Source organism: Colletotrichum graminicola (genome assembly GCF_000149035.1).
Source record: "Colletotrichum graminicola M1.001 genomic scaffold supercont1.45, whole genome shotgun sequence".
NCBI lineage: Eukaryota > Fungi > Ascomycota > Sordariomycetes > Glomerellales > Glomerellaceae > Colletotrichum > Colletotrichum graminicola.
The window spans coordinates 211,684-226,852 of NW_007361049.1; the positions used below are offsets into that span (position 1 = coordinate 211,684).

General features: G+C 49.3%; 5 protein-coding genes across 5 annotated transcripts; 3 read left to right on the forward strand and 2 right to left on the reverse strand.

The window, feature by feature from the left end:
* Positions 1-574: 574 nt before the first annotated feature.
* GLRG_09118 (acyltransferase) lies at positions 575-2,095 on the forward strand (the record flags this gene model as incomplete). Its single annotated transcript, XM_008099803.1, has 2 exons — positions 575-716; positions 768-2,095. Coding segments are annotated over 2 exons (1,470 nt in total), but the record flags the coding sequence as incomplete, so codon positions are not given.
* Positions 2,096-2,945: 850 nt separating this feature from the next.
* Positions 2,946-4,107, reverse strand: GLRG_09119 (peroxidase; the record flags this gene model as incomplete). The annotated part of the gene is made up of 2 exons (XM_008099804.1): positions 2,946-3,038; positions 3,091-4,107. The coding sequence occupies 2 exons, from the start codon at positions 4,105-4,107 to the stop codon at positions 2,946-2,948; spliced, it is 1,110 nt and encodes a 369-aa protein (XP_008097995.1).
* Positions 4,108-6,698: 2,591 nt separating this feature from the next.
* GLRG_09120 (uncharacterized protein) lies at positions 6,699-7,237 on the reverse strand (the record flags this gene model as incomplete). The annotated part of the gene is made up of 2 exons (XM_008099805.1): positions 6,699-6,942; positions 7,044-7,237. The coding sequence occupies 2 exons, from the start codon at positions 7,235-7,237 to the stop codon at positions 6,699-6,701; spliced, it is 438 nt and encodes a 145-aa protein (XP_008097996.1).
* A 1,217-nt stretch (positions 7,238-8,454) lies between these two features.
* On the forward strand, positions 8,455-9,460 carry GLRG_09121 (uncharacterized protein; the record flags this gene model as incomplete). The annotated part of the gene is made up of 2 exons (XM_008099806.1): positions 8,455-8,506; positions 8,742-9,460. The coding sequence occupies 2 exons, from the start codon at positions 8,455-8,457 to the stop codon at positions 9,458-9,460; spliced, it is 771 nt and encodes a 256-aa protein (XP_008097997.1).
* A 5,038-nt stretch (positions 9,461-14,498) lies between these two features.
* On the forward strand, positions 14,499-15,115 carry GLRG_09122 (hard-surface induced protein 5; the record flags this gene model as incomplete). Its single annotated transcript, XM_008099807.1, has 2 exons — positions 14,499-14,528; positions 14,597-15,115. 2 exons carry the CDS (start codon positions 14,499-14,501, stop codon positions 15,113-15,115), a joined length of 549 nt encoding a protein of 182 aa, XP_008097998.1.
* Positions 15,116-15,169: the final 54 nt, after the last annotated feature.

Sequence of the window (15,169 nt, forward strand, 5' to 3'; positions counted from 1 at the left end):
TGATTTAGCTTGAGAATTCCAAACCGCAACCAATCCAATACAACTACCCTGATGAAAAGGAGTGTCCCTGATGCCGAGGAGACCGTTTTCCCGCTCTGAGCACATAAGATGATTTCAGAACGTGGCGGCTTCAGCTTCACCGGATTAGGGGCCCATTCATAGCCAGAGAGAAGAAAGAGGCTAGCGTAAACATGACGACAAGTAAGGGAGTGGGAAGATAGCCCAGTCCTCTGCGACTTGGCTTTTGGTAGGCAAGTATGCTGGTATATTAATCGCCCTGTCTACCTACTTCTTGTAGCTTTGGACCAAACGAGTTATATTGGCATCAACGTCGTCTTATGCCTGTACCAATCTTCTTATTGCGTTTGATAAGCTCCTATACTTTGACTTTGACCTGCGCAAGAACGATATTTCTTTATGGGCGCGAGAGACCCGTGAGAAAATGGCCACGAATCTTGACCTCGACCTACCCGAGCGCCAATCTCGAGATCACTCAGAGTACTCCTCTCTTTCGGTGACTCATGGGGAAGATTCTTCAGGGCGGCTAGCTCCGAGATTCGAGGACAGAGTTATCAATGAGGGCATTCCTGTCGCCCAGCACTTGCCCACTTGGTTAAGGTACGGGAAACGAGCATTATGGATCCTCATGCCTACATTTCTCCACCCATCGTCAACCAAGGTCACGCCTAAACCTCTTCATCCATCGGCATGGCTTGGTAAGTTTGTCACCTCTCACTACTTACCTCGCCGCTAACACAGTAGCGCAGATGGACTACGTGGCATATCTGCTTTGTTTGTCGTATGCCATCACTGGAGTCTCGTTGTCATGCCGGCCAACATGCGCCGTGGTTTCATGACTGACGACTATCCTATGTTTCTTCAGCTTCCCATAATTCGATTAACTGTTACGGGGTTTTCCGCTGTCTCCGTCTTTTTTGTCATATCTGGCTACGCACTTAGCTATAAACCTGCAAAGCTCGCAGCACAAACAAAAAACGTCGACTTCCTTACCGCCGTGGCCTCCTCCGTATTCCGACGATACGTTCGACTTTTTCTTCCAATCATGGCAACTTCCTTTGTGATTGCTTGTTTGGCGTACTTCAGACTTTTCGAGGTCGCCCCGGTGCCAAACCAGGCTGTTGTATGGGGCAGACCACCTGTACTTGACACTTTCTTCGATCAGATGAAGAATTGGTGTTCGCAATTCGGCTCATTGGCAGACCCCATTTCCAAAGACATAGGGCGAGGTGGAAGGTTTACCTACGACCCTGTACTTTGGACGATCCCTTTTGAGTATGATGGATCAATGCTTGTGTTTCTGACACAGATTGCCTTTTACCGACTTCGCCCTAGGATTCGAATTCTCTTCAATATCTTGATTGTGGTCTATTCCATTCACTCTGGCTACTGGCAATATTTCCTCTTTCTCTCTGGGCTTTGCATCGCTACCCTTCACTTCCATGCTCAAGTTAAGCATGGTGCGCATGAGCCCGCATCTCTGACGCTACCACTCACATCAACTACATGGACTTTTGAAACCTTTGGATCCTCATTCTCCCCCCTGGTGGCTCCAGGACGAAAAGATATTCGCAACAAGGCCATCCAAATCGCCTCCTTCCTCGGTGCTCTCTGGCTTCTATCATACCCAGACTCTACTGCTGCGATTGCGCCAGGGTACAGGACGATCTTCACTTTAACTCCTACCTCATATGGTGCAGAAGACTATCGCTTCTGGGTTTCTATTGCTGCTGTCTGGCTTGTTTTCACTGTCGACAAATCGCCAGTTATTCAGCCACTTTTCACAAATCGTTATGCTCAGTATTTGGGTCGCATTTCATATTCTATCTACCTTGTTCACTTTAGCATGATCTGGTTATATGGCATACATGTCATTCGATTTTTTGCTGTGGTCACGGGATCAGCTTTTGAGGCGAACTCAGCAAGTGTAAGCTGGGCTGTCAGCGCTATTTTGGCAACAATTTTCTTCCTCCCTGTCACATTATCTCTGGCAGACTTTGTGCAGAGATATGTAGATGTTCAATCTGTAGAATTTTCAGCTTGGTTGGAAACCAAGGTAGTTAGTAGGACAAAATGACGCTTGGTGAACTTGTTGGTAGACGTTCAACATTGAGGCATAACAATTTTTAATTAGAAAGGTTCATTATTACTAGAAAATCTTTCACAAAAAACAAATTAACAAACCTATGAATACTGAGAATGCATATATGAAGGGAATTAAATGTTTTCCCCAAGTGAGTAATTGCTTTCCAGTATGCATTCCGTTGTTGACTTCGCAGGTTATTAGGTCTCAAAATAGCGGAGGGATCGCCCAAAAGCTCAGAAATTAACTCCGTGTTCCGTAATTATAAGTACTTCTTACACATTGCTATTCTTGCACCGATCAAGTTCCTTTCATGAAGCCCTTTTAGTTTGGAAAAGGGATCTAGAGGACCTCATGCTTCGGCTCCGGAATATTACTTTCTCAGCAATGAACTTCCTCAGGATCTCGCCCCCGAGATGGTCAACCTAATGACTACCTTTGCTTACAACTGTCTTCGTTTATAATTAATTGTGGCATTGCTTATCGCTTGTTCAATCGTTTCCTTACCAGCAGGTTGCTTGCTTCCTTCATTCTCTCACTGCGTCTATTCACGTCGCTGCCTTGCTACTGCCCAGCAGCAGCTCTCACAGCCCATTTTCACTATCAAATCCGAAACGGCTACTAAAGGGGCTTTATGTAAATTCTTGATAGATTAGTAACTACTTTGCGATCTTTCTCTTGGAGGCTGTGGTTCACTAATCATTGGAGTCAATTCTTATAAATATCATGGTTGCAGGTCCTCATGCTCAGGATAACTGCTTGTTTTCAATTTGCCAGATATCACTACAGGTCAGACCTAAGGTCCCGATGCAACACATTAGTCTATCTCTTCGCATCCATTCTACTAGGCACTCGGGAGCGCTTTCGTACAGTCTGTCAACTCGTTTATGTTGAAGACTCCAAGAAGGCTGAGACGAAGGTATTCTCTCGCGTAAGCCTGTGCGCAGGTTAGCTATGTTCATCGGAATAACACTCAAGTGGCGACTTACAGCACCCCACAGCGGTGCCTGCTCTGCAAAAGTCTTGAAAGCCGGGGCAGACCTTGGGTCTTTCGACAGGACCGTGTCGCTAGGGAAGGTCACGATTTCCGAAGGAGCTGCAGCCAGAGTTTGCTGGTAGAAGAGGACATCCCAGGTTGCAGGTGTTGTGTCCTGAGGGGCGTTGGCGCGTGCCACATCAAAGAACCGTTGGCGACTGACAGTGTGTGCGCCGACGAGAGCGACGAGGCCGGGAGGGGTGATGGTCTTATTCGCAAATAAACCAATCAGCTTGTCCGCGTTGTCCCTTGGGTCGGGCAACAGGCCGTCGGGACAGGCCACAGATGAGTCCTTGCGGCCGACGAACGTCTTGATCCTGGGCCCGCCGGGGCACGCCACGGTGGCCGTCGTCGCAGCGAATTGGATCAGGTCCGCCATGCCAGCGCCAAATTTGCTGTACTTATCGTGCCAGACCTTCATCTGTTCCACGATGTCCTCTAGGCCTCTGTTGAGGGACCGCCCAATCTCCTCGGGTGCGAGGACGATGGACCCGTCAGCGCCACCGAGGTCGCCGGTATTTTTGCTCCACCCGGCGGCATCGTGGAAGCCCAGGCGGATGGACGCGCGGGCAGGTTCAGTGCAACCATTTTCGTCGCGGAATGTGGTAATAAGGTCGTTGGCGACGTGCTTCCATACGCAGCACTTATCCGCGGCGCAGTCGTTGCTGCCAAGGTCGGGGACGGCATCTACAGAGTCCGAAGAGACGGCGCTGCCATCGGCAGTCAATATGCCCTTCACGTCTTTTCCGACATCGGAAAGGTCGTTGTCAGAAATATTGAGCAGGTCGCCTATGGCTTCCTTGTCATCGGCCCGGGCGCTGTATTTGCCTCCATTGGGTCCGCCGCGGCCCAACATTGATATCAGGTCCTCATGGGTCACGCCGTCGGGAACCCGGCCCATGCCAGGGTAAGCAACGACAATGGCAGTGAGTGCTGTCAGAAGGACAACTGCTTTATTCGAACGAGGCATCTTGTCGAGTTGGTGGGAGTAGCTCAGGAAATGGCAGTGAGACTGGGCTCAAATGGAACGAATGTGAAGAAGCGGGTGGAGCGAGCGACTATGTGTATTTCCTAGGCCTGTAATAAGGTTGGCTGAGCGAATGACCTGGTAGATCTTTTCTGTTCTCTTCAGCCTAATTGCTGACAGCAGAAATACCAGTCTCTAGTTATATGTTTGCTCCTCGGTCGGGCTGTTGGTGGCAACGAAAGGATGTCCGGTCTCCAGGATGTCCACCTCCATACATTTACTGATAACCGAGGGCTCGGTCCCGAGAGGGAATGCAGGATCCATTAGTTTCGCTCCAGACACCGAGGCACGGATACTTTGTTTCGTCCTCAAGACAGTAACCAAAGCCACCACATAACACGGGAAGTTCACTTGTAAGACCCGAGATCCTGTGGCTATTGCAGCTTAGTTTCTGTGCCGCCTAGTTCTTGGCCGATGATCTTGCCTCCCATCCCAACTGTTGGCTTACGTGGCGTTGCCATTCTGCGGCCTTCAAAACCGTAGTCTGATGCCAGCCCCTCGAGTCCGTGGGCATATGGGTCCGTGGGCAAAATAACGAACGAACTGAATAATTGTCCTCGTGGGATAGTTGATGTGCCGAGTTATCTGACCGAATTCTTTGATATAAGCTGAAAGAGCGCAACCTTGTTACCAAACGCTCAATCTTATTGTTCGGATGCCGCGTGTAAGTTCAGAGCGCTCGTCCCAGCCTCCACTGGCTCATGTACTATTCGCTTAGAGATGACTGATCGGATATGGAAATCTTTAGGCTTACGATTAAAGGTGAAATCAGTTTCATTCGTATGTGATCTCCTCTGATCCTTCTGGTAGGCGCATGACGCGATTCATGATAGCAAGGACTAGTTCTCGCAGCAAGGATCTGTCGGCCATTCGATGCATACATCCCGTATCTCATTTGTCTCCACTAAGGTCTATCTCACAGCAGATCAAGAACCAGAAACTGGAATTGAGAGTTGATGTATGAATGTACCTTGTCAAGGCCACTTCCTCAGTAAGTGCCGTAATGTCTCGATTCTGGTATTTCACCTTTGTAGCAAGTGGCTAAGACGTTCCCTCCCACTTCCAGTCAATGAGAACAAGCCAAAAATAATCCAGACGTGTCGGCTGTACGGCAAGTGTGCCCACGTCAACTGACGTAGCTAACGTAAGGGCCGGCCGTGCTTCAGTCTCTCGGACATCCGAGCTTACACGCCGTGACGCCCAAGCCGGCACCCAACCACATAAGGGTGAATCTGGAACTTCGATCGCTAACATCGCAGACTATCCGCATCTTGAGAGGCTCGCAACAAGAGATAAAAATTAACAAAGCATGAAGCTAATGCACTTGTCGGACATCGCCACAATCCCGGCCTTTGGACAACGACTTTGTATGCCGGTGGCCGAGATCACTGTGCCACCACAGAGCTTACCCCCAGTTGCGTAGCTGGCGCATTTTACAGGAGGAGAGGGGAGCGGTGGGACGTCAGAGTGACTGATTACGCCGTGCCGGATAACCATCCATCCGTGAGGCCTCCACGATTCTGCACTTCATGTATTGCTAATTCTCAACAAATAGTATGCCCACAACCTCATGAGGCAGAGCTGATATAAGGCTGATGTTTTGTTGAACACGCGAATAGTAAGAATATCCGCACATTTTGTATATTTAGACTCTTGCTAAACTAGAGATTACCGGTCTCACTAGTACACCGAGCTACACTTCACTCTTAGTAAATATAAAAGTGAATAACCCTCTGCATACGTATGTCCATCTCCAATGCAGTAGGGCGTGGACAGACGACGACCACTGGTAAGACTTAACAAACAGGTTTCATAGGCGTCGGCGCTATCTCACGCATGATGTCAGCGTCACACTCCAAGCCCATTTGTCTCACCCAAAACGATTGGACATCTCAGATTCGACTATTCCGTCCGAATGATAGGCGTATTGCCAAGATAAGTAGACTATCAAGTTTTCCATTCATTCCAGCTTCTATTTCAAGATGCCCTGTATTAATCATCCCTCCATTTCTTGTCCTAGCCTTCTCTTCACTGACAATGCCTGGATCATCCCGGTCGACTCGTGCGGCCTTAGGCCAGCGAGATTAGCCGCAACTGATAGACACAGTAATTGTACGTTGGTAAGCCTCTGGCCAGTTGCCCTAAGGCTGACGTATAGTGGCTCTTTGAGTAGCATCTCAGAAGCCCGATTAGATATGAAGGCTTGTGCCCACAGCAACCGCCGGAGGATTGATCGTATGACAGTCGGTTTTCAAGTGAGAGGTAGCGGGTAAAATGACGCAAGAACCATATCAGATCATAACACTAGCTATACCCCTACCCCGGACCTTCCATTAAAAACACGGATTAGATCTACCCTGAAGGCTAAGATGGAGACAACGGGGAGGTGTGGGAAATTGATATCGTCGGGGAGCAGTATAGACACCATGACCCGCTACTGGCCTGGTCGACTTACACATCACGAGACTGCATCACAATTAATGGCGAATGGGGTTTGCGCAGTGAACGCAACCGGCCTGATCAGCGATGAGGAGCTAGCTTTCCACATACAAGTGCAACTTCTTCGCGAGGCAGAGCGAGTGAACTACAACACTTTGCACAAAGTCTTTGAAGGCGACCACCTTGGCATTAGGAACCGATAGGAAGAACGTATTACCGCTCAGCTCGGGCACATCTTTTCTCGAGGCGTCGCGGATCAACCACTTGTGCCAGCGCAACGCCCAGAACATCTGGAATACGATCTGGGCAAACTCACAATCCACTTGTTTGGGGACGTCTCTGAAGTCGAAGAAATTCCATGTTCCTTTTCTCAACAAATTGGAAACTTCACTACTAGGGAATCATGCTTACAGCAACCTTTAGAGTCTATCTGTTCCCACGAGCAATATTCACTGCCGGACGACAGACGTTCCTTGGGAGGAGCGGCCGGTGAGCTCGGGTTACCTGAGCCGCTGGACATGGGATTCTTTGGATCCCTCATATTGGTGGAGAATGCGGCATTTCGCCACTCCGCGCAAGCCGAGGCGAGAATGACAGAGCCGAGTGCGCTGCGGGACCCAGCCTTTCCGCCCATATGGGCGACCGGGTTGGCATCCTCGGGTTGAACGGCGCAGGCAAATTGACCCTTGCGAAGCTTCTTGTTAGTGGGACGAGGCCCATCTGCGACACAGTATTAATGACCCATGCTTGGTTGAAGCTCGAGTACTGCTCCCAATACTCCGTGAGAAAAAGGCTGTGCCAATCATTCTGCGACAGGTTCAAACCCGTTCAAAGGTGAAGTCGCCAGAGAGCCGGGCCAAGGCCTGATCTGTAGTATTTTGGGCAACCACAGCTTGCCCGGTTATGTCGTAACCCTTTGCCCCACGGGGATGTTGTCAGGTAGCCGGCTCGTGCGGCGCAAGCTCACGCGCCTTGTTAGCGGAAACTGTAATGCCTCATCTTTAACGAGGCAACGGCCCATCTCGACCACAAGACGGCAGCGGGCCGTGCGGCGAGGCCGTGACTGATGAACTGGCGATGATGGCATTGTTAAACCTATCATCAAGGTCGTAATAGCAGATTCGTAGGGTGACTGACGTGCCAGCCACGATGACTTCATTGACCTCTGCCACCAAGGTTGCTGAAGACCATGCGCCTTGATTAACACTGCAGACAATACTGGAGACAGCTTCACTCTCCAGAAACCTTGCTGGTATGTAAAGGTCGATCACAAACATCACTTAGAGGGGTGTAACCATCTAGTTCCGACAGTGTTGCATGACTGTCGATATCCGGTATGTGGACCACCTCATCAACACGGGCCGCGCTAAATAGATCCCTGTTCATAAGAGTGCCAGGATCATTTAAGCAGCCGATGAGAATGACTTCCCTATATTGGGATTCCAGGTCATCCCGAAAGAAAGTCTGGCTGATTTTGCCCCCAAGGGAGGAGGACGAAGTTATGAGCGAACGGATTTTCCCGAACTAACCCATTCACTATTCCATAGTATTCGCTACCGGAACAAAAGCAACAGTGGGCGCGATCAACGGCCAATCAATAGAGCTCAGCTAATCCAACAGCAGCATCATGCGGCTCTGCCAAGTCAATTTCAATATCTATAAAACGGGCGGCTCCACGGGGATTTTCACTTTTTGGCCGGTTGCCGCTGCGGGCCGCGATGGTACGAAACGGGATCGGAAATTAAGAGAGGGGCTTGAACATCCTTTTTTGGGGAGAGGAAACAATCACGGGAAACAAACATTGGTTCTCTGTTGAATACTTAAAACTCAGCGACCTTGATCTGACAACTTATGATTCTACTAATTTTCAACGGTTTCTTCATTATCGGGTCTCTGGTTATTGGTACGTATTCTTTTACACTTTTTTGTTCTTCTTCATCGGCTGTCGTTCGTTACAGGCACAGGATGTCTTCAATTCTTTTCATCACCGGCCTGCTTGCGGGCATCGCTCAAGCCTATCCCATTGAGTGCGAAGTGACCTCACACAACCTCAGACCAATAAGACTACAGCAATCCAGATTAACTATCCAATAGTTGTTAGTAATCATTTGCAGAGACCCATATTTGGGTTATGTGAGGTCACTTCGCACTCTACACCACCGATGGCGGCAAGACCTACACACCCATGCCCGTCTCGCGCTTCAGCGCCTACTATAACCTCGGTGAAACCCCGGCCGAGGTCGCCATCCCCCAGAATCTGAAGATGGTCGCCGGCGATGCCGAGGCCCTGACCCAGGATGCGATGATCACCGAAGCCCAGTCCTCGTGGGGCTGTGAGAACGGGGAAGGCGAGAGCCTTGACGCCAACGGTTTCCCCAGCACGACCTGCGGCACTCACGTGCATCAGCTCCTCTTCTTCCCCCAGTGTGTCAACACCGAGACCCTCGAGACCACCTACAAGGACCGACGTGGCGGCACCTGCCCGAGTGGCATGAAATCGATGCCCCAACTTCGGTTCTCCATCCGGTATGACGTGCGTAAGGTCCTCCCCAATGGCTGGACCGGCACCGCGCCTTTCAAGCTCTCATGCGGCCCTGCGTGGTGCTCCCACGGCGACTTTATCAACGGCTGGACCGAGGAGGCTGCGACGAACATGATTGCCACCACCGAGGAAAAGATGAAGTTTTCTGCCGTAAGCGGCGCTCTAGGGGATGCCGGCTCTGGTCCTACCTGCAAGGCTAAAGACGCCGACCCCTCACACGGCACCGGCGACTACGCTAAGAGCGTTGCCGTTATGAGCAAGCGCGATGTTGATTCTTCGGGATGGTCCTCCAAGTCGCGATATGTTCGTGCATGATCCGAACACGGGGGAAATGAGCGGCAGTGAGGTTGTACATAGGCCATATGGGTCGAACTTTATTTGTAACATACTACTTTTATGAGCGATTATACTTGGCTCCAAAAGCCACAAACCTCCAGAGCGGCTTTGGCGGTGGGAGTACTTGCATTCATCACGACAACAGATTATGTTTCTTATTCACCGGTTGCATGGGGGTTGCGATTGCGAGACCTTTCTGAAGTCTGGCTCAACCTATTGATGAGAAAAGAGTCAATAGAAGCTCCGAGCTGGCAAAATTGAAGATGAGAACCGATGTATGCTAAGAAGCAACCGCTGAGTTACACAGGGTTTGGCTTTGGCACCATCACTAGCTTGAGATCGGCGCCATCAATGTGTTTCCCATACTTCAGTTTCGCGTAAAACACGCCCTGGGCAGACAACAAGGTCCAGAGGCTTCTCGGTAACCACCGTGGTAGCAGCCAAGAGTCGTTTCGTGACTTCATGTCGCGCTCCGAGTCTATCTGGGCCAAGACGGTGGCGCAGCGGCATGAGATGATCGCAGCAGAATTCGGCGATGCGTCCTCGATGCCCCTGTAAGTATTCTCACTCGTCCTGCCAATGCCATTTGTACAGTTAGAAATAGGAAGAAAAAGTCTTAATTCATATGGCCTCTTCTTAGGTTTCCCTCCATAAATGCTGAGGCGTATCATGCCACCCCTAACTCGGGTTGGGACTTCATTCCAGCGTATCGACTGAAGTTGTTATTACAGTCATGTTGTTGTTGTTGTTGTTGTATTTAACGCCGGGGACGTCCCTATTTAGGGCAAAAGGCGCCCAGGCGAAAGTATCATTACAGTCATATTGGAACGGGGCAGGGCGATTAGGCTTATTACGCGCCTCAAGCGGCTCAGATTGAGGGGACTAGGAGGCGATCGGGACAGGATTATTACTATCCCAATCGGGTCTTTAAGATATAAGACCAGCATAATCATAGATAGATAGGGGGGAGAATCATCGAACTTTTCTTCCTATTATCAGACACCATTCTTCTGGCCTGATTAAACCTAGAGTCTCTCTTATGATTGACTGATCGGACGTGATAACACAAGACGATTAGGAGAGCTACTCCTCTGATTAGCACAAAACTTGTCTTGATCGAACGCTGACTTTGTCTGATTGAATAGACTGGGAGGCTTTGATTAAGTTGAGTTTGCATTAATCGAGGAAGCATCTTGTGTTGCCTTTAAGGTTGTTAGTGTTTCTTCTCTAAATCACTGCACTGCTGTAGTCCCTCCTACGCTACACACTTTCAATATCATTTCTATTGATATTATATTGAGAGAAATGACTTCCGCCCTGTAATAAGCCAATTTCTGGAAACCACTCTGCCATTTTTTGCAGATTATCCTTTTGCCATCGTGCTGGCTGATGATATCCCAAAGGTCTTTTGAAGTATATCGTCTCCACCGCGAACTTCCTAGCCTCTTCCGCGCTAGGCAGGCTTCCGTTGCGTTCCCTGAATCTTTTATAAAACCATTGGTCATTCAAATCTCCCGAACCTCGTATTGCGTCTGGACCAGTAACAACATCGTACATCAACTTCGGGTTACGCAACGAAAGGCCACCGTTGTACCCTTGGCCGTATTGAGGTGCGATGGGGGCCCCGATCAAGTCCCAGTGGAGGAAGTCCTCGACTCGAGACGGAGAATTGGAGCATAGAATACTGTCTGACTGGAACAATAGCACCCGGTGATAGGAACAGAGTTGCTCCCAAATCCAAGGCGAAGCGAGGAACCCAGACACTGTGTGATGATCTGGCATGGTCGTGTCTGGTGGGAGGAACATCACACGTAGCCGGTTGGTGTCCATTAAGCGTTTCAAAGCGGGGGAGTCGGGAGGGTCCCAGTTCACTTTGAGTGTCATCAGCAATACCGACCAGGTAGGACCCAACACCGTGGCAAAATGAAGTATGACGGGCACCAGATTAAACACTCGGTTGATATCCGTCTCGATGATGACGGCAACAACGCTAGTACCTAGAGCTGCATCCAGTGCATCCGAGGCGTAGAAGACATCGCCGACAGAAGGCTCTTGATTGTCCGGCCATGTAAGACGTTCGCTGTGCTCCCGATTTTGTTTCTGCGTTAAGGAAAAATTATCAGTAGGTGCATAAGAAGGTACGGGACCCTAGCCGATTGAAAGCCAACCTCAAACGTCTTCCATGTTGCCAGTAGCAAGACGAAAATCAAGCAGCATATCAGGTGAGTTCGCCTAGTCGTATAATGATTCAAAAAGCCATGCCTGTTGGCCGATTTGGAACTCACTTGCCGGATATAATTAGAAGGAGTGGTTTACAAAGAGCATGAGGAATAGTGTGAAAGCGAGTTGCATAGACTGCAGCGGGGAGCTTTGTTCCATGTTATCAATTCATGAAGGATTCTAATCGGGGTGGATGGCATTTTTTGCTTCCAAGCCTGTCCTGCCCTACTGAAACCTGGCATGCCCCCCGTCGACGCCTCAAGCTCGCAAAGTCCAGCGTGTCTAGCATTCCGGATTACTGTTGAGGTTGGAGATACACCCACATGACTTTCAGTAAATGGATTTTCTGGCGATTTTTATTGTTATCCGGAGAGCTAATGCGTGTATTAGCCGAAGGTGAGTATGTGTGGCTTGGGGGACGACCACAGATCAAGTGCTAGCATGAGACATTGCCATTCTCTTCCTTGGGCTTGTGGCTGTTCCGGAGTGCCGCAGCCGCTAGATCAAGACCCAATGTGCCTTTGTCTCATCCATGTCTTATCCCCCTCCCTCTCATCGTCGCTCGCGGTTCATTTCCACCAGTGATTGAGTTGGGTTCACACTTTGAACCAAGTTACACGCGCCCTGCGTTGGATAGTATTTAAGCCGTTATTTTGACAGAAACGCCATGTTTTGTAAGTGAACCGCCTTGGCCGTCCCTTTTCAAGCAAATCGCCGTAGGCAGAATTCCAAATATCACAACACATATGCTCAAGCCTGGCTTCCAGGGAGCACACCCACTCACGCACATACACAGATGCATCATACGCCATCCACAATAGCGCCTATCCCTCCAGCTGTGGGTCAACGTCAGGAATCGTTCGGCTCACTTTTGCCCCACGCCTCACCTCAATTCTTCCTTCTACCTAGCACCATCCCCCTTGGTTAGGCTTTCTCTGATTGGATCTTAGTTCTAAACCCATGGGATACGTTAGGTAGCCAACCCCGATTTCAGGGTCTGGTCTCATCCAGTTTCAAATGCTACGCCTCGGGGGACGAGAGGCAGATGGATGTTACTAAATAATAGTCACTGAAGCTAGAAGGCATATGCTACCTTGCGTGCACCCGCCACCCGTAAAAGGTCCACCGCCCCGTCTACCTTCTCATAAGAATCTTTCGTTGATGGTCAAAAGTACCCACCTCTATTCTTGGATGTTCCCATTTCTTGTCCATACCCAACTCGGAGTCGGAGACAGCGTGTCTTAGTTTCTCCATCTTCTCTCCTCTTTGATATTATATTCACCGCCAAACGAACACCAATATTTCTCAATCTTCTCGATAGAGGTAGTTGTTTTCTCGATTTGTTTCTCCTGTACCAACTTAATGTTGCCCTTTGGGCCCCACCATCACCGAGAATTATATTGACACGGAACATTACATTCCACAGGTCGTTCTCCCTGTTACAGCTTCTGCGCAAGAGCCATAAGAGGCAAGAATGAAGGGTCAGCTAAGCTGATTTGCCTACCCCTTCATACTTACCAAGGAATATGATTGTGGTTATCACGTACTCAAAGGACGCCATTCCTTATCCAATACAAACTCCATACCCTAACCATCCCTGAGAGCAATACTAGCACAGAAAATTGAATTTTTTAAGGCGATTAACCCTATTGCAGCTTCTTCAAATTGTTCTAATGGTTGCGGGTAAATTGCCGCCCCCCCTTTTGGTATCTTCACGGCCCCCTCCCAAGTCTGAAGGGCGGCTGAACTAACCGCATTCCGTCACACGAACTCTAACTAACTCTTACCCTAATCCGAATCCTAATCAACCCTCACTACTCTAACTATTCTGATTAAAATCTTCTCTATGGTCAGGGCGATTAGGACTGGTTAAGATTCTAGTTAGGATTTGGGTTAGGGTGAGAGTTAGTAATGGTAAGGGTAACGGAATACAGTTTTTCTAGTTATTCCGGATTGGCTGCTGGGACTGTGGCGAGAGCCTTCTGAATTTGTCTAGCTTTACCAGGCACGGTTAGAGGTTCGTACATTAGCCAAAATGAGGCCGCCATCTTGCCCGCAACCGTTCTGATAGCCATCGGAGCTAAAAAGGCGAGACCAGCTTAGCTGACTTACCCATCCCTTCATATTTTCCGTAGAAATTCTATTGAATTTCATCTATGAATCTTTTATCCTTAATGCCTATAGATCTCGATCCAAGTGATATGGAGGGCAAATACAATATAATTTCCTCACCTTGTCCAGACCATCTTTACGTCCTCCCATGAATTCTATGAAGCAACAGTCAGTCAGTACGTCCACCAGCTAGAATCTACCACAATCAGGCAAGATGTTTCAGAGTCCACGGTTCCTCCCGTTTCTTCTCATTTCTGCATCAATTCTTCTCCTCCTGGGGACGCTGCACGTATCGGGTGACAAGGTCCACGAGGTGCTCGCTCCGATAAACCGATGGTCGACTAGGTACCTTTCCTCAATCCAATATTTCCTTCTGCACCTATTTCCAATTCTTTTCTACCATAAATACTAACATTTCGAGTACAGTTCTTCACAATCACATGATCAGAAAGGTGCACAAAACATCATTGAGGGCACGCAGGATGATGCCCCGCATGGCAAACAAGGAAGCTCACCTGCGGCTATCCCAGCCTCGAATAGACCGATCTTTGGTGGCAAAAACCAGGACAACCGACCCACGTTCACAGACTTGGCCCTGAAATCTGGTACTGATAAGGTCACAAGCCACAATTACGGTTTTCTGTACGATAAGTACCTTGCTCAGTTCCGCAATGAGCCTGTAAAAATGATTGAGATTGGTTTGGGATGTGGGATGGTAAGAATCAATGGACCCAATAAGCTTATACGTGGTGGCCGTCTGCTGAAAACAAGAAAACTATACAGCCTTACGGACCCGGCGCTTCTTACCCCATATGGACCACGTACTTCCCGAATATCCAACTCAACATTGTCGAATACGATGAGACCTGTGGCTCTGCCTGGGCAGCCCAGAACCCAGAAGCCGTCATCTTCTTCGGTGACCAGTCTTCTGTGCCGTTTCTCCACCACGTTGGCGCCGAGGTCACAGCTGATAGGCTGGTGGACATCATTGTCGACGACGGCGGCCATACTATGGACCAGCAAACGACGTCTCTTCGGGAGCTATGGTCATATCTGAGACCTGGCGGTGTCTACTTCGCCGAGGATTTGCAAACAAGCTTCATGGATAACTACGGTGGTGACAGTAGCAGGGCCAACCTCACCAAGAAAACCTTCATCCGCTGGATACATGAGCTTGTTGACGATATAATGGCTGCGCCGGCAGGAGTTGCATCACATAACGCTTGGGCATCAGAAATTGCAAACATCGACTGTATGGCAGAGATGTGCGCGTTGACTAAAAAGGAGAAGGGCGCGCGGTAAAGAAAATCGATTGATAGATACATGGGTACCGATGTATACCCGTGCGTGGATAGA